Source organism: Cebus imitator, unplaced genomic scaffold, assembly GCF_001604975.1.
Source record: "Cebus imitator isolate Cc_AM_T3 unplaced genomic scaffold, Cebus_imitator-1.0 Scaffold579, whole genome shotgun sequence".
Classification (NCBI taxonomy): domain Eukaryota; kingdom Metazoa; phylum Chordata; class Mammalia; order Primates; family Cebidae; genus Cebus; species Cebus imitator.
In genome coordinates this window covers 1,047,369-1,066,149 of record NW_016107894.1, presented here as the reverse complement: position 1 = coordinate 1,066,149, position 18,781 = coordinate 1,047,369, and the positions used below count along the sequence as shown (strand labels likewise).

At 39.2% G+C, this 18,781-nt stretch overlaps 1 protein-coding gene across 1 annotated transcript in view; it reads left to right on the top strand.

Moving 5' to 3' along the window:
- The window catches only part of LOC108294437 (E3 ubiquitin-protein ligase UBR1-like), a 64,570-nt gene that overhangs the window by 8,000 nt on the left and 37,789 nt on the right, over positions 1 to 18,781 (top strand). Inside the window, exons 5-10 of the mRNA XM_017516325.2 lie at positions 4,254 to 4,344; positions 5,373 to 5,521; positions 8,889 to 8,944; positions 9,862 to 9,958; positions 16,131 to 16,198; positions 17,148 to 17,298. Of these exons, the coding sequence (XP_017371814.1) occupies positions 4,254 to 4,344; positions 5,373 to 5,521; positions 8,889 to 8,944; positions 9,862 to 9,958; positions 16,131 to 16,198; positions 17,148 to 17,298 (612 nt within the window). The remainder of the gene's footprint in view (positions 1 to 4,253; positions 4,345 to 5,372; positions 5,522 to 8,888; positions 8,945 to 9,861; positions 9,959 to 16,130; positions 16,199 to 17,147; positions 17,299 to 18,781) is intronic.

The following is an 18,781-nucleotide window of genomic DNA, read 5'->3' as shown; positions in this document are numbered from 1 at the left end:
CAAAAGACCTTGTATTTGCTAAGAAGTGATTTTTGGCATGTACTTATACTTCGCTACTTGTTCTAAGCACTGAGAAGCAATTCAGTACAAGAGATTCTTCTTTTTTTAAAATAGTGTTTAAAAATGTCTTTGACATATGTGAATTTAGTTTCTTTTTATTTAAAAAAATGTAGATTGACATCTTGATTTTACATCCTGATTTTTAGGTCTCAAATATTCAGCCTTAAGTCAGTTTTCTGTTGTTATTTTGGCCTATAAATATTTCATTGTAGGTCTCAAACATGACATTAAGTAGAAAGATCACTTTATTAGCAGTAGGACTTCTGTGACCATCTAAAGAGTGTAAGAGTGATTAGTATCTTTTAAGCATATTCGACAATTTACTTAGAAGCCTGTATTTTCAAGGGAAGATGATACTGAACATAATCTAAGGAAAAACTATTGAAATAAAGAACTATAAAAAAGAAATCATGGAATAATGAAAAATTTTTGAGCAAGTGACTAGCATTTATTCTGGTAGCTTTTTAGTGTGGGAGTGGTGCTGCAGATAGATTGGAAGAGTGAGGAGATGACTCAAGAAGATTAATCAGGAATCGTTTGCACTGGTCATACCCTGAGATGGTAAGAGGCGGTGGTATTAATAGTAAGCATTGACAAGTTTGCTGTGAATGCTTATCGAATGACTAGTTGTTTGGGGGAAAGAAACAGAGCCTAGAGATTGTAAAGGAAGAATTGCAGAAAATATGTAAGCATTTTTTCTCTATTGCCTACAAATACGGGAAGGTTAGGAGAAAAACAGATAATAAATTCAGTTTCTTTTTATTTTCATCCTGTGTTGTTTTGAACAAAAACATAGTGTAGTGGGAGATTTTGCCAGATCTTTCTAAGACTATGGCTGGGCAAGTCATCCTAAAATAAATAAATAAATAAATAAAGACTTAGAGAATTTTTTAAATTTAACTTGATTTAGTAACATATTCTGTAGAAGTGTGTTCCTGTTGAGAATATATTTTCATCAAATACTCATGGATTTTTTTTAATTTTTGAGACAGCATCTTGCTGTGTTGCCCAGGTTAATCTTGAACTCCTGACCTCAAGTGGTCCTCCCACTGTGGCCTCCCAAAGCGTTTGGATTATAGGTGTGAGCCACTGTGCCCGGCTGTCCATCGATTATTAATAACAGATTGGTTAATAAATTAGACCATGTAAAAATCTCAGTTTTCAAAAAGAGAAATTATGTAGGACACTTATACTATCCACAATACAATAAAATAAAACCTAACAAAAGAGAGCTCAAAAATCTAACAAATTAGGAATTTTAAAATACTATTCCATATAACTATTAAGTGCAAGGAAAAACTAGAGAGAGATGGAGAAATCATCAACTATTTAGCAATTAACAACAATGAGAACAACACAGATCAAAATCCATGGAATATGGCCAAAACCTTACTTAGAAGACAGCTCATAGCCCAAAAAGTTGAGATGGAGTCTCGCTCTGTCCCCCAAGCTGGAGTATAGTAGTGAGATTTCACTGCAGCCTCCACCTCCCAGGTTCAAGTGATTCTCATGCCTCAGCCTCCCATGTAGCTGAGATTACTGTAGTCTGCCACCACACTTGGCTCATTTTTGTATTTTTAGTAGAGACGGGGTCTCACCATGTTGGCCAGGCTGGTTTTGAATTCCTGACCTCAGGTGATCCACCTGCCTTGGCCTCCCAAAGTGCTGGCATGAGCCACTGTGCCTGGCTGGTCATTGTAACTTTTTAAAAAAGACATTTCAAGCCAGTTGCAGTGGCTCACCCCTGCAGTCACAGCACTTTGGGAGGCTGAGGCAGGCAGATCTCTTGGGGCCAGAAGTTCGAGACCAGCTCGGCCAACATGGTGAAACCCCATCTCTACTAAAAATACAAAAATTAGCCAGCCATGGTGGTTCACACCTATAATCCCAGCTACTCAGGATTATAGGCGTTGAGGCAGGAGAATCTAAGGCATGAACCTGGGAGATGGAGGTTGCTGTGAGCTGCGACTGTACCACTGCAGTTTAGCCTGGGCAAGCAAGACACTTTTTTTTTTTTAAAGACATTTCATAACATCCAGTATCTGTTCCTCATATATTCCTGACAAACCTACTTTCACAGGATACAAAACACCAGAACATCTAAAGTCTCTAAAAAGTAGATATAGCAGGCAGATTGGGAAATAAAGTCAAAATTTAAGAATTATCAGTACAGGTAGTGAGTTTTCTGAGGCTTTTTCCTTCTTTATTTCCCAACTTTCACCCAAGAACAGCTGAATCTCAGAACTGTACAACAAGCATGAACAGCAAAAAATCCAAGAGAAATGCCATCTCTTTCTGGTCAGAGGATCAGGAAAAGAAGCCCCTCACAGACAGAGTATAAAAGGAGTGTGTTTATTTTTCCTCTGACCTTTTCCCAAGGCCAGCTTCAGGCATGGAGCTGCACTGCCGTGGTAGCCATGTAGATGCCCATAATCCCAAGAGAAACCCAGTCTCTCTGGTGAGGAACTGGGAAAGGGGGCTCCTGTGTTCTAAAGGGTACAAGGTTAATCTTCATCATTTTTTTCTGTCTTTGCCTCATGGCTTCACCGCAAGGGAATCTCCAGTCATAAATCTTGAATGATCTCATGGGAGACTAAAACTGAAAAAAATGTCATTCTGGCCAGAGGAACTAGGAAAAAGGGCCCTTTGGAGCTAGAAAGTGTGGGGGCCAGGGTGGGAATCTCAAAGAAGAGAGAACTATAGAAGGGGAATCTCATATTTTTGAGACCTGGGCTCACCTCCAAGCTGCACATGTGCAGAATAGGCCAAAAGAGGCATAGCCAAAGTTTTGAGAAGTAATCTGCATTTCAAATGGTTTCATCACTGAAGTCCCAGACTAACCCCCTGAGGAGTACATGTGCTGGGCAGATCAAAACACCACAGCAAAGTCTCTGAAAACTAACTTTGGAATCACCATCCACAGAGGATGAGACAGAACTTGTTAACCTGAGTTTATTGCCTTCTAAAACACTTTAAAACTGTATGTTTTTCCAGAGGTTTTTAACAGGACCAGAACCTCCCAATGTAATATTCCAAATATACAAGATATAATCCAGAATTACTTGACATACAAAGAACCAAAAAATCTGACCAGTTCTCAAGGGAAAAACAACCAAATGCCAGTCCTGAGATGTTTTAAATGTTAAACTTATCAAAGAGTTTTAAAGCAGCTAGATAGCCTTGAAACATAAGGTGAAGATGAACACTCTTTAAAGAGTTGGAAGAAGTTAGCAGAAAAATAGGAACTAAAAAAACCAACTATATGGTGATAATAGAATTGAAAAAATACTGGATGAAATAAAAATTAACTGCATGTGCTTGATAGTAAACTGGAAGGCTGAGCACAGTGGCTCAGGCCTGTAATAAACAGCACTGTGGGAGGCTGAGGCAGGAGGATCACTTGAGGCCAGGAATTCAAGACCAGCCTGGGCAACATAGTGAGACCCCATCTCTTAAAAAAAAAAAAAATTAGCTGGGTGTAGTGTTGTGTGCCTATACAGTAGTCCTAGGTACATGGGAGACTGAGTCAAGAGGATTGCTTGAGCCTAGGAGTTTGAGGTTACAGTGAGCTATAATCATGCCACTACACTCCAGGCTGGGCAACACAGCAAGACTGTGTTGTTTCATCAATATATATACTAGACGGAGATGAGGTAAGGTGTCCATGAATGTGAAATTAGATCAGTGGAAGTGATTCAGTATGGAGAACAGACAGAAAAGAGATGGGGACTCAAAAATAGAACCTTAGGGATCTATGGGATAATCTTTTTTTCAATCCAACATTTGTGTTATAACATTTTTCCCAAAAGGAAGGGAAAATAATGCAGAAAAAAAAATTTGAAGAAATAATTGAAAATTTCCCAAATTTGGAGAAAGTCATACATTTGCAGATTCAAGAAGTTCAGTAAATCTCAAACAGATAAGAAAACCACACTCAGACACATCATAAAGCAAACTTGCTGAAAACAAAAAATAAAGAGCCAGGCACAGTGGTGTGTGCCCCTAGTCCCAGCTACTTGGGAGGCTGAGATTGGGAGGATTGCTTGAACCTTGGAGGTTGAAGCTACAGATCATCATGTACTGCAGCATGGGTGACAGAGTGAGACTGTCAAAAAAAAAATAAAAGTTAGAAAACTGTATGTCAGACTAAACTCATTCATGATTTTTCTTTCCTTTTCCCTTTAATTTGTCAGGAGAAAACCCAATTCCTGTTTTCTTTAATCAAGGAACGGGAGATTCTGCTTTTGAATTCCATTCCATCCTGAATTTTGGAGTTCAGTCTTTGTAAGTATCTAAATAGTTAAGAGAGAACTTTGTAAAAGATTGTGAAAATAAAAATAGGAAACAGTGTAGGCTTCCATCTTTCCTTCCTTTTATATTTATAAAATAGTTTATCCCATTATCTTGTTTCTTTCTCTTGTTTTTTTATTTGTATTAATAAAATGAAGTGGTTTGATATATTAAGTAATATATATTAAGATGAACTGTGCCTCTGAGTAACCATTTTTAACCAACAAAATGCTAACTCTCTGTGGTCCAACCTACAAGAGGACCGGAATTAAGAGACATCATTTAAAATTACATCTGACTTGCTTTGTGACTTTCTGAAAGGTCTCAGGTCACTCCACCCCCACCACCAGTTCATTTTTTGTATATGTAAAATTGATGCAGTGGCCTTCTCTCCTACCTCATTAGGTTATTGGAGAGATATGATGTACCCAAATCAGGTATTATTATTTCATTAATACTGAGTATCCAGAGTAGTTTTTCTAGTTGTGATCCTTGTTTATCTATCCCATTGCTACTGAAAATACTCATTACAAATGGAGATTCAGAAAACCAGATAGTATCACTCCAAATACATGGTATTATCACACATACATACAACACAAACATGTACACATACCTATTAATACAAAAGTACTTTGGTTCCTTTTCCAGGCACCAAAACTTGTTAGGTCAGATCTGTTCCTCTGGATTTTATTCCTTCTGTATTCATTCTGTTTTTTAATTAGTACCTGAATCCCTTCTAGCTGTGAGCATCTATTGCATCTTTTACAGGAAGTGAAGTTATGTGGGTCATTACCATTTTATAAGAGCTATTTCGCTACCTTTAGAAAATACAGTTCTGCTCTACGAATTTTTTTCCAACTGAAGAAATCTTTGTAGAAGTTAATCTCTAATTTGGCAAAGAGCAGTTTACTTGTGTTGAAAGCAGTTAAATTGTTTCTACTACTTCAGGACTTAATTGGACTTCTTACTAAGTAGCTCTTTCTACTAAATCATACAAATTTTTTTTGTTTTATATATAGGGTTAAATATTCTAATAGCATCAAGGACATGGTTATTCTCTTTGCCACAACAATTTATAGAATTGGATTGAAAGTGCCTCCTGATGAAACGGATCCTCGAGTTCCCATGCTGACCTGGAGCACCTGTGCTTTCACCACCCAGGCAATTGGTAAAGCTCCTAAGAAGACTGGTTTGGACATTTCAGTGAGGTAGAATTAACACTGATCGTTCAAGACAGAATTAACACCGATCGTTCATTCTTAAATTCTTTTTTTCCCGGATGGACCAGAATAATTTGACTTGTATGAGGACTATTAGTATTTTAGTGTATTAGTGTGGCTCATGCCATTGGGTCTGATAATTTTTTTTATATCGATTTCTTTTTAACTGTGATCATGGCCATATGCAACATAAGTTAAAATAATATTTTAAAGGAGTTAGGTGCAGTGGCTCACTCCTGGGAGGTTGATGTTTGGGAGACGCTAAGGTGGGAGGATAACTTGAGGTCAGGATTTTGAGACTAGCTTGGGCAACATAACAAGACTGTCTCTCAAAAAAAGTTAGTCAGGCATGGTGGTATGTACCTGTAATCCTAGCTACTCAGGAAGCTGAAATGGGAGGATCATTTGAGCCCAGGAGTTGAGGTTGCACCACTGCCCTCTAGCCTGGGCAACAGAGTGAGACCCTGTTTCTAAAAGTGTGTGTGTGCCACCTAAAAATTAACAGGGGAAAGGAAAACTGAGGCAGTTTAAGATTAGCAGGTAGAAACCAGCTCTAAAGGGAAGCCTACTGTCAAATTGTCTGCCATATTGAAAATGTCCCATAGAAAAATGTAGCAGCGAGGGATCACTTAGATTTTTTAAATTAGTGCATTTGTTCATTATAGGGACAAGGTCCAATATTACATGGAAAAAATTAAGAATGGTGATTCTTCCCTATCTTTATCCAAGCCAACTTTGATTTCCCTTTCATATATATATATATATACATATGGTAATTGTTTTTAATGGAGTCTATTATATTTTCTTCATTCAAATATATTTTTGTAACAAGACACTTGTATTTCATAATTTGAATTAAGTAGCATGAAGTCACATTTTTCCCAAAGCCTTCCTACATACTATCATTAATTTCTCAATAGAGTTTAAGAGTTACTTCCAGTGCCTTGGTGAGGGCAGATTCTGGGCCACGGGCACCTGCCCTGAGTGGACCATGCACTGGTGCCCTCAGAGGGCTCCTATGGGTAGGTTCATTGGCCTGAGCCCAGTGAGCCTCCACGTACATTGACCTTAGGCCCATAGAGAGGGCCCATCCTGTCTCTGCCCCAGCCAGGATCTGGTCACTGCCCCAAGGGGACTGATGGGCAGAGTCGCCCCTGTGCCTGGGCCGTGACCATCCCTGATGGGGCCAGAGTTTGGGTAGGCGTCTTGGGCTGAGCCCGGCACCATGCAGGGGCTGTTGGAGCTGAGGAAACGCCGCTCCCTGAGCCGGGGTCGCTGCTCCACCCTGTGCCCTCCAAGGACTCCCACAGGGACAGGGGGCTGGCGGCTTCCTGCTTCTCCCTGTCAGAGTCAAAGCACAAATCCTCAGGGCGGGCTCAGGGGTAGGGGCAGCCCGGGGAAGCTCTGGGTGGGGGCTGTGTCTTCCTGGGGTTGGTGCCTTCTGGGCAGGACACTTTGCTGGCCCAAGGTCCCCAGGTGCTGCAGTGGGGTGGCCTCCTCTCTGTCTGCCTGGTGGAGGGAGCTGTGGGGGTGGGGACAAGACTGAATAAAGCTACCATGGATGGATGTGCTTGAGGGGGAAAAAAGTCACTTTCAAACCTGGTAGACTTAAATCATGGGTATAATGTAATACAACACTTTATATTTGCTGTGATTCAATCAAATGGGAAATAGGAAAGATGAGGTTTATATAGGACAGAATCTGAACAAATTGATAACAAATATAAAGCATTTTTTCAGAATCATGACCTGCTAAGTCTCTTCAGACTTTCAGTGAAGCTATTTCACACTTTACTATTTTGGGGAAGATAAACATTAGGAGATCAAGAATTTATATTTAGACCTTGATCGTTAAAGAGAGGGCAGAGTCTTCTATAAAAAGATAAGAAATTTACTGCTGAATCTTTTCATATGTGGTTCTATAATAATTGGATTCTGTTTGATTAATAACATATTGTGTTCACTATTGGGGGTTTTCCATCAAGCAGGCTTAATGCTGTACTTTACTCTTAGTGCCTAAGCAGCTAACTTATCTCAATCCCTGTGGGGATGGAGAGACATGTACAGAATGTACTGGCATAGGATAATAGTTGAGGAATCAAAACAAAGCATCCTTTGAATTGCTGTTTATGCAAAGATGAAAAAAATGCTTCCACACTCATATTGGCTGCTAAGGATCAGTGAAAATAAGAGTAATTTAGCAATAAATACCATGGACAACAAACCACAAATCTATGGTTTTGGTATTTCCTTTTTTTTTTCTCTCTCTTTTTTTTTTTGAGACAGGGTCTCACTTTGTTGTCCAGGCTGGAGTGCAGTGATGCAGTCATGGCTCACTGAAGCCTTAGCCTCCTCAGACTCAAGTGATCCTCCCACCTCAGCCCCCTGAGCAAATGACACCACAGGCATGCACCACCACGCCCAGCTAACTTTTGTATTTTTTGTGGAGACAGAGTTTCACCATGTTGCCCAGTGTGGTCTTGAACTTCCAAGCTCAAGCAGTCCTCTTGCCTCGGCCCCCCGAAATATGGGGATTACAGGCATGAGCCACCACACCCAGCCTCATTTTCTTTTTCCCTATTCATCTTTTCTAAATCTTTTAAAACTGTACCCAAGGCCGGGCCAGGTGCAGTGGCTCATACCTGTAATCCTAGCACTTTGGGATGCCGAGGTGGGCAAGTCAGCTGAGGTCAGGAGTTCGAGACCAGCCTGGCTAATGTGGTGAAACCCCCATTTCTACTAAAACTAGAAAAACTTAGCTGGGCATGGTGGCACGCACCTGTAAAATCACAGCTTCTCAGGAGGCTGAGACAGAATCACTTGAACCTGGGAGGTGGAGGTTGCAGTGAGCCAAGAACATGCCATTGTACTCCAGCCTGGGCAACAAGAGCAAAAAAAAAGCACCCAAAGGAACAATAAAGTCATTTGCATCTGCCTTACTTATTATTTTTAAATAAAATAGGCTATAATTACATATATAAATTACTTACTTTAGAATTTTTTGCATTAAGAAAGATGCTGAAATGAGAAGAAACAATCCAGGCTGCTTTGTTTTTCCCAAGCATTCTTTATAAGACTGCTGCAGGGACTTTATTTTTTATGCCAGTAATTTGTAAATGATCTACATTTACTTTTAATATTCTCTCACTCAAAAGTTGGAAAATTTTGGCATAGACTTAAAACACAAGACTTTGGAGGGGAAAAATGCAAATCATCTCATAAAAAATACAATTAAAGAACATTTGATAAAAAGTACGGCAGATAATTACAGCACTATTTAGGACTTATTATTTTTATGTTTTTTTATTATTTGAGAAAACCTATTGGGAGATGAAGGAAAACCTCTGTTCGGAGCACTTCAAAATAGGCAGGTATGTATACTCCAACAAGGTAAGGTACATGTAACTTACAGCATGCCTTTTTCTGTCCCCCGCCCCCAAAGTTTACTATTAAAAAAAAAAAAAAAGTCTTTACTCCTTTTCTGGAAAAAATAGCAGAATTCTGTAGTGGGAAAAAAGGAGCTGCATCAGTCTCATAGAAAACTGAATAATAGCGTGTGCACTTTATAGAGCTTACTCAATCTCGGAGGTTAAGTGTAATTCACACAGAGATTTTAGGTGATGATTACTTTTTCTCCCTTTTTTGTTTGTTACACTTCAAAATCCTGGTGTTTCCTGTATTTTTCCTTCTCACTAATTTTGCACCATTATATAACATTGAGTATTAATGCTGGCTTAGCTCTGAATGAATCATCATACTGAATTCAAGAATAAAATTAAGCCATGACTCCTTGATGGGCAGATACTGACACTACTGTAGGACTCTACTCCTGCCCCAAGCCTAAACCTCATAACGTAGTGTTCCCTGGAAAACAGTACTCAAGAAATGTGTTCAGCAGCCCTATGAACACAAAAGGGGTAACAGAGGTTGCCATCCCTTCCTTGCCATTTCCCTGTTGTTTTTCTGACAGCTGGCACAGAAGACTATAAAACTTGTGGTCCACAGTGTGCTGAGCTCTGGGGAAAATGAATACTCTTTACAGGAGAATTAAAATAATGATAGCTTTAATACCTCTTTTTCATGAGAAAATCTGTTAGAAATGTAACAAGGTCATAAAACCTTGTGCAGGTATTAAGAATATTGTAATTTATTTGCGATGATACAAGGTATATAATGAATCTGCAACTAATTCTAACAAACTAGAGTTGGTTTTTAGCAACTCTTAAGTGAATGACTTATGTATGTCTTCTTTTCCTCATGTTTTTATCTTCCCTCTCTTACAATCTAGCATAATGGTCTGAAAGCATTAATGCAGTTTGCAGTTGCACAGCGGATTACCTGTCCTCAGGTCCTGATACAAAAACATCTGGTTCGTCTTCTATCAGGTAGTCTTCTCTGAACTATTACTATGTATTTTGTATATGTCTTTATTGTATTTCTGGCAGTGTATTTCATTAGGAAACAACACACACTGCACTAATTTTGAGCACTCACTAATGAAATTTTACCACCTACAGAAGCTGTGCAAGAAAACAGATAAACAAATAACTTCCTCTGTAAATCTTGTGATCTTACTATTATTTTTGAGAGGGAGTTTTGCCCTTGTTTCCAAGGCTAGAAAGCAGTGGCGTGATCTTGGCTCACTGCAGCCTCCACCTCCCGGGTTCAAGTGATTCTCCTGCCTCAGCCCTGAGTAGCTGGGATTACAGGCACCCACAACAATGCCTAGCCAATTATTTATTTATTTATTTATTTTTTGTAGAGATGGGGTTTCACTATGTTGGCCATGCTGGTCTTGAACTGGTGACCTCCGGTGATTCGCCTGGCTCGGCATCCCAAAGTGCTAGGATTACAGGCGTGAGCCACTGTTCCCAGCCTTTGTGATCTTATTTTTAAAATCTGTATTTTCCAAATATTTTCAACTTACATTTCTTCTACCTTCCTAGGTTATTGAACCAATATCTACAACCTTGACATCCATGTATCCCCAATCCAGTTAGAAAAGGGAGCAATGATGTGAATAGATCATTTAAAAATATGTTTAATTTTGTTTGTGAGTCAAGTTCATATGAAATAATGGAAATGTTACATTCAGTAATCTCAGAAGTCAGTTTCATCCCCATTTCTTTGAGAGGCTGGCTATAACAGCTAATCTTCTCAGATTCTAACAAGTTAGAAATTTACTAAGCGGTCATATGGTGGTCTCAATTAGTATAAAAATAGAAAGAAGGATATGTCATTACACAGCATTAGAATGACTTTGCTTTCCTTTTGGCTATCTGCATTTCCATCTGGGCATTTGAAGTCTACTATAAGCTCCTTTGCACCCAAACAGACGAGCCTTAAAGAGAGTTGTTAGTAAATCTGTTCCTAAGTCCCAAAATGCCGTGAGTACGGTAGTTTCAGCTTGCACTTCCAAGATATATTTCTACCAAATAAGAGTTATTCAGATTTTTAAAGCCAGGCTTAATTTTCTTGTAGCTAAACTAACAGACATTTTTTTTTCCAGCAAAATAGACTTACTTCTTTACCCTGAAAATCTATTGAAGCCAATAGCGTTTTTCTTTGTTAATCCCCACAGGCTTCTTAGGGAGCTCTTCCTGAGCAGCTTTCTGCTCATCCTGTTGATGTGGAGATGCCACAGCTCCACCCAAGGCTGCCACTCGAGTTTCATTAGAACTTCTGCCATCCTTAGCTTTTGTATTTTCAAATTAACTTTGAGATGTCTCCTGAATTGTGTTCATGGTAATAGAAATCTAATGTTGATGCTGTTCCCCTAGTCACACACTTAAAAGTTTTGCCTTCTTTCACTTACTTTTTTCTCTTGTTGGTCATTTGGAAAGGCCCAGAACCTTCCATGTGTCACATGTGTTTGTCTTTGTTTTTAAGACCTCTTTCTGTTGAACAGTTTATCCTATTTGCATATCACTATTTTGTTTTTATTTTTTGGTATCTTTTTCATTTCAGTCATAATTTAGATATTTACTAATTCTTCCAAATAGTTTCACTGCTTTTGTACTTATTACACATTATGGGATTTACAGTGTTTAAAACAGCTTGTTGCTCAGCATGGTGGTACACACCTATAAGCCTAACTACTCAGGAGCCTGAGGTGGGGGGGATCCCTTAAGCCCAAGAGTTTGACACCAGCATAGGCAGTATAGCAAGACCTTGTCTCAAAGAAAACACTAAACAGGAGACTTAATATCATCACAGATGGCAGAGACTAAAATGGTAGTGTATAATCTCTAATTAGCAATACTGGAAGAATTTATGTAATATAGCTTTATACCTGTATGTGAAAGTTTTTCATATGAAAATTTATTAGAGGAACATTTTTATTTGTAAGATGTTAGGGCTTTCAGATATGTTCCTTGCCATTTTAATGCTTATAATTGAATTAAAGAAGCAGAACCTCTGTAAAAACAAACATTATAGTGGTGGAGGTGAGGAAAAAGAAAAAAAAATTATAAAAAGCCAAATGCCAGATATGTGCTTCACAAATACACACTTCAAAAATTGAGACAAGGAAGAAATCACTTTGGGGCTCTGCCGTTGTCTCCTCTAACAGGGTAGGATTTGAATTGAACCTTGAAGGGAGTATACATAGTAGATAAATTGAGAGGAACAGAGGCTGCATTCCAAAAGGCACAGGGCACATTTGAACAAAGATTGAGGAGGTAGGAAAGTGTGTGATATGTTCAAGAAGACAGGTTTGATGGGAGTAGTGGCATCTATAGATAGAGAAGCATGAGGTTTTTAAAATAAAATTACAGTGTCTTAAATGCTGCAGCCATAAGTTTGGACTTTATTCTTTAGGTAATTGGAATTTTTTTTTGAAAAGTTTTGTACAGTGGTATTCTGAGGTCAGTTTGATATTGAATAGGTTAGATTGAAGGAGGGAAAAATTAGAGGTAATATATGCATCTGGATATGGTGGCAGGAATTAGGGAAGACATTGGGATGGGCTGGGTCAGGGGCAAGATTTTGAACTAAAAAGAATAGTAGAAAATTTGAGAGAAATAAGAAAGTCCAGAATAGGAGCTATTTTCTATGTAAGTTATGAGTATTGTTTTAATATGTTGATTTCTGCTAGCAGTAGACAGGCTGGGTGCAGTAGCTCACACCTGTAATCCCAGAACTTGAAGAGGCCAAGGTGTGCAGATAATTTGAGCTCAGGAGTTTGAGACCAGCTAAGCAGCATAGTGAAACCCTGTCTCTACAAAAAACTTAGCCAGGTGTGGTATTACGTACCCGTAGTTTGGCTACTCAAGAGGCTGAGTCAGGAATATCACTTGTACCCAGAAAGCTGAGGTTGCAGTAAACCATGATCATGCTACTATACTTCAGCCTGGGCAACAGAGAGACCTTGTCTCTAAATAGATGGATGGATGGGTGGGTGGATGGATGGATGGATGGGGACAGGACATAGGATCCTCACTGCCATGTGCTATGCATTGTACTAGAATTTTTTAATAAAATCTAATTTCTTCCAGTCACCATCCTTCAAGGAAATTATCATTCTCTCCATTTACAGTGAGAAAACTGAGGCACAGGAAAATTATATGACTTGCCCATGATAATAAAACCAATAAGAAGTAGAAATAATATTTAAACCCTGGCCTGACCACAAAGTCCCTGCTTTTCCCACTATATCATGTAAACTTTACTGAGGTGTTTAATTGTGCATAAAGGGTTGGTTTAACCGATAGATAAAATGAAAATATGCATGCCAAAATTTACTTTTGATTTCAAAAGAATTTAAAAATAAGTATTTTTAGCAACCAGGAAAATAAAAATTATTATAAAACTACCTGTAAGAAAAATATGATGACACAAAGAGCCTGGCCAATGTGGTGAAACCCCATTTCTACTAAAAATACAAAACAAATTAGCTGGGCATGGTGGTGGGTGCCTATAATCCCAGCTACTCGGGAGGCTGAGGCAGGAGGATTGCCTGAACCCAGGAGGCAGAGGTTGCAGTGAGCTGAGATCGCACCACTGCACTCCAACCTGGGAGACAGAGGGAGACTCCATCTCAAGATAAATTTTTAAAAATACATAAATAATACATTAATATATTCTTTAAGTTATTTTTTTATTATTTATTATTATTATTTTTTAGTAGAAACAGGATTTCACCATATTGGCCAGGCTGGTTTTGAACTTCTGACCTTGTGATCCGGCTGCCTTGGCCCCCCAAAGTGCTTGGATTACAGGTATGAGCCTCAGCACCTGGCCTAATTTCTGTATTTTTAGTAGAGACTGGGTTTCACCATCTTGGTCAGGCTGGTCTTGAACTCCTGCCCGCAGGTGATCCACCCGCCCCAGCTTCCCAAAGTGCTGGAATCACAGGTGTGAGCCACCGTGCTCGGCCAATAATACATTAATATGTTAATGAACCTACCAGCAGCCTTGTATATACTGCTGTAAACTTACAGAAGTTAAGTCACCTGTCACTTGCCTATGACCAATAGTCACAGCCAGTACTGGAATCCGTTTTAGTCTGACTTCAAAGCCCCTGATCTTAACCTTTATGCTTTTTGCTTAGAACCTTGGATTTGAAGTTAAGAAATCAACCTGGTCTCGGGCTGGGCGCAGTGGCTCACGCCTGTAATCCCAGTACTTTGGGAGGCCGAGGTGGGTGGATCACCAGGTCAAGAGATCGAGACCATCCTGGTCAACACGGTGAAACCCCGTCTCTACTAAAACTACAAAATATTAGCTGGGCATGGTGGCGCGTGCCTGTAATCCCAGCTACTCAGGAGGCTGAGGCAGGAGAATTGCCTGAACCGAGGAGGCGGAGGTTGCGGTGAGCCGAGATCGCGCCATTGCACTCCAGCCTGGGTAACATGAGTGAAACTCCGTCTCAAAAAAAAAAGAAATCAACCTAGTCTCATGGCCAGGCTCGGTGGCTCACACCTGTAATCCCAGCACTTTGGGAGGCCAAGGCGGGTGGATCACCTGAGGTCAGAAATTCAAGACCAGCCTGGTCAACATTGTAAAACCCTCACTATACTTAAAAAACATACAAAAAGTCAGCTGGGTGTGGTGGCATGTGTCTGTAATCCCAGCAACTCTGCAGGTTGAGACATGAGAATCACTTGAACCGGGAGGTGGAGGTTGCAGTGAGCTGGCATCATGCCACTGCACCCCATCCTGGGTGACAGAGTGAGACTCTGTCTCAAAAAAAAAGAAATTGACCTAGTCTGAAAAGAGGCTTCTCTTCCTCATTTTTAAAAATAACTGCTTTATAAATTGGGTGCGGTGGCTTACACCTGTAATCCCATCACTTTGGGAGGCTGAGGCGGGCGGATCATGAGGTGAAGAGATTGAGACTATCCTGGCCAACATGGTGAAACCCTGTCTCTACTAAAAATACAAAAATTATCTGGGCATGGTGGTGTGCACCTATAGTCCCAGCTACTCGGGAGGCTGAGGCAGGAGAATCACTTGAATCTAGTAAGCCAAGATCACGACACTGGGAGAGATCTGGCGACAGAAGGAGACGCCATCTCACAAATAAATAAATAAAAATAGAAATAACAGCTTTATTTAGATGCAATTAATTACCTCATTTTTATATAACAAAACCGTTTCTCTTATTAATTTCACTTCTTTGCCACCCTTGCTCCCACTTCTGGAATTACTGTTTTCTTTAGACATGGACAAGATTAGAAAGATGATAGCTTTTGAGCCATCTGCATTTCCTCCAGATGATCAACCTACATAAACCATTATCCAATTTTTTTCAAGAGGATCTTCTCCATCCTCATTTCACCTATTCTGCTTTGCATGTTCTTCCCACCCCACAACCCCAATTTTGTCAGTATATTATGTATCACAGAACATTTAGAAAGGTATAGTCAGAGAAAAGTGATAAGAGGGAACATTGTATAAAAGTAACCCTTCTCATTCATTCAACAAATGTTTCTTTTTCTTTTATTCTTTTTTTTTTTTTTTTTTTTTTTTTTTTTTTTTTTTTTTTGAGATGGAGTCTCGCTCTTTGGCCAGGCTAGAGCACAGTGGCGTGATCTTGACTCACTGCAGTTTCCACCTCCTTGGTTCAAGCGATTCTTCTGCCTTAGCATCCTGAGTAGCTGGTACTACAGGCATAAGCCACCATGCCCAGCTAATTTTTGTATTTTTAGTAGAGACAGGGTTTTACCATGTTGGCCAGGATGGTCTCAATCTCTTGACGTTGCGTTCTGCCTGCCTTGGCCTCACAAATCACTGGGATTACAGGCATGAACCACTGCGCCCGGCCTCAACAAATGTTTCTTAAACAATCTCTGTATTTTAGTTATCCTAGTTCATGTGCCATTTCCTCCTAAGTTTTACCTTTTAACCCTTAAATTCTATCCAGGGCTTTCTAGCAGGCTTTTCTCAGTTCAGTTTGTCTCTCATTATGGTTTCCATATCTCAATGGTGTGATGTATTAGTTTCTGTATTTTATAATCCTGTTATACATTTGGTTTAGGTGTTTTTAGTTTGCATTTTATTTAACTACATTGCTCTCTTACTGACTCAATTATATTAACTTTTTGTTTGTTTTAGTTGTTCTTCCTAACCTAAAATCAGAAGATACACCATGCCTTCTATCTATAGATCTGTTTCACGTTTTGGTAAGTGTTCAGTAATTTTGTTTAAATCCCTCATGTTGATAATTTCGTGTGTTTTCCTCATTCATGCCCTTTGTTCAAGATTATAAATTATTGGCGTTTAATCTATAAAGTTTGATCTCTCCTGTCCATTCTGTTTACCATCAGTTTGTAATAGGTCTTGTTCTGGTTGATTACATTAACGGGTATCTGTACAGGCATGCCTTTTCTAATTCATATTATGCTTCCCCTTTCGCCTTTTTCTTAAGTTGTATATATGATATACAGTCAATGACTGTATGAGCTCTCTTAAAATCATTAATTATTTGGTGATAGTGACCAGACCATGGGTGTATCTAGGCTTCCCCAAACACCTGTGGATGGATGGCAACTGCCCTTAGGTTTTTTGCAGAGACTTTTCCATCCCTGTGATGATCTCATTCCTTCAAACCAAGTTTTGTAGAGAAAGCAGTATGGGGATTGGGAGCATGGAGTTTTTGGATGCAGGATTAGCCAGCATCCTCATCCCTCATTCTCTAGGCCTCTGCCTAGTGGTTGTCAACCCTGAGGGTCTTTTGGAATCTCCTGGGGAACTTTGAAAAGAATGCCATTAAAGAATGCCCTACCCCAAGAGATTCTCATTTGGTTGGATTAGGCTAGGTCCTTTGTATCAGTATTGTTTTAAGTACTCCTGTAATGTTGAATATTGTGAACCAGAGTTCAGAACCACTACTTAGACCTACAATAAATAGATACAGCAAATGAATAACCTGTTTGGTGGTGACCATCATCCTCCATTTATGGTACATTATATTCTAATATATTCTATTGAATAAGAAAAATATGGCATTTGTTAAAAGACACACACACACAAACACACTGTAGCATGTGGTGCCCTTCACATTTAGTTATGACATTAATTTATGTTAGTCTTTTATCGTTACCTATGTTAATATTCATTTTTCTCTCATAGGTGGGGGCTGTGTTAGCATTCCCATCCTTGTATTGGGATGACACTGTTGATCTGCAGCCTTCTTCAGTTAGTTCTTCCTATAACCACCTTTATCTCTTCCATTTGATCACCATGGCACACATGCTTCAGATACTACTTACAATAGACACAGGTAAAGTTTTCATCGGGATGTTAACTGTGAATAACATTTTGCCGTACTTTACTGGCATAATTAATTATGCTTGTGATTATATTATGTATTTCTAGGTTCCATGTTATATTTTTTATTGAATGATTATTCATCTGGTTTTTTTTATGACTAGTATTTAAGCAAGGAAAGTAGAATAAGCTGTGAAAAAGATAATTAGCTGAAACTACCTGATTCTTTGATTAGCAGCTACTCTGCAGATAGGCAGGAAGATCACTTCGACTTGCTTTTCTCTCTTTTTCAAATTTCCCATCCTCAAAGTCTGTCCCTATATGAGTTTTTTCAGCCTTCTGATAAGGAGGTCCCTGAAACCATTCTTAATTCCTTCAGCTGGAATAGTACTTTGTTCCCCTTGCAACATTTGTCATTAGTATCTTGTTTTGTAGTTATTTGTGGTTATGTCTTACTGTTGTCCTCCTCCTTTCCCTGGTTCTGTTCTCCCTCTGCTCCTTTGTCCTCAGTGTAAGTTTCTTGATGATAGGAAACAATGAAATTTCAGCATTTTCCCTCTAAAGCTGCAAGTATCTAGTAACCTTTGTTAAACCCTGTAAGCACTCATGAAATGTCTTTTGAGTCAGTTGAAGATACATGAGTAATACAACATTATGGAATGATGATGACAGTTGTTCTTTTAGAGTCTGGTTTTTAATAGGAAGCAAAGTCTGGGGTCTGAATGCAGTGGTTCATGCCTGTAATCCCAGTACTTTGGGAGGCCAAGGCAGGAAGATCACTCAAGCTCAGGAGTTTGAGACCAGCCTGCGCAAATTGGCGAGACCCCCATCTCTACAATTTTTTTTTTTTTAAATTAGCTGAGCGTGCTAGTGTGTGCCTGTAGTCCCAGCTACTTGAGAGGCTGAGGTGGGAGAATCACTTGAGCCCAGGAGCTTGAGGCTGCAGAGAGCTGTGACTGCACCACTGCACTCCAACCTGGGCAACAGAGCAAGATGTCATCTCTTAAAAGTAGAAGGGAAAAAAAATACCAGAGCAAAATCTGATTGTGGGTTTTAGTGACTGATAAAGTAAGGGCCACTGAAGGTTCATATAATTTAGAGGACAAACATAATTAAAGTGATGTCAGAATAAAATATGGCAAAATTACATGTATGTTTAACCTGTGGCACACCAACTCCATTTCTAGGAATCTATCCCAAAGTTTTACTGGCAAAAATATGAAATGATACAAGCATGACATTATTTATTGTGATATTATTTGGGATATCAAAAAAAAAACCCAGAAACAATTTAGCTGTCCATCAGTGGGGATTCATTGAATAACCTATGATGTACCATATAATGGAATTCCATGCAGTTTTAAAAAGGAATGAACAAGATCTGATATGAATTGATCTCCATGATACAATAAGTTAAAAAAGCAAGGTACAGAATAATGGTTATCATATAGCATTTTTGTGTAAGGTATCTTGTGTGTGTGTGTGTGTGTGTGTGT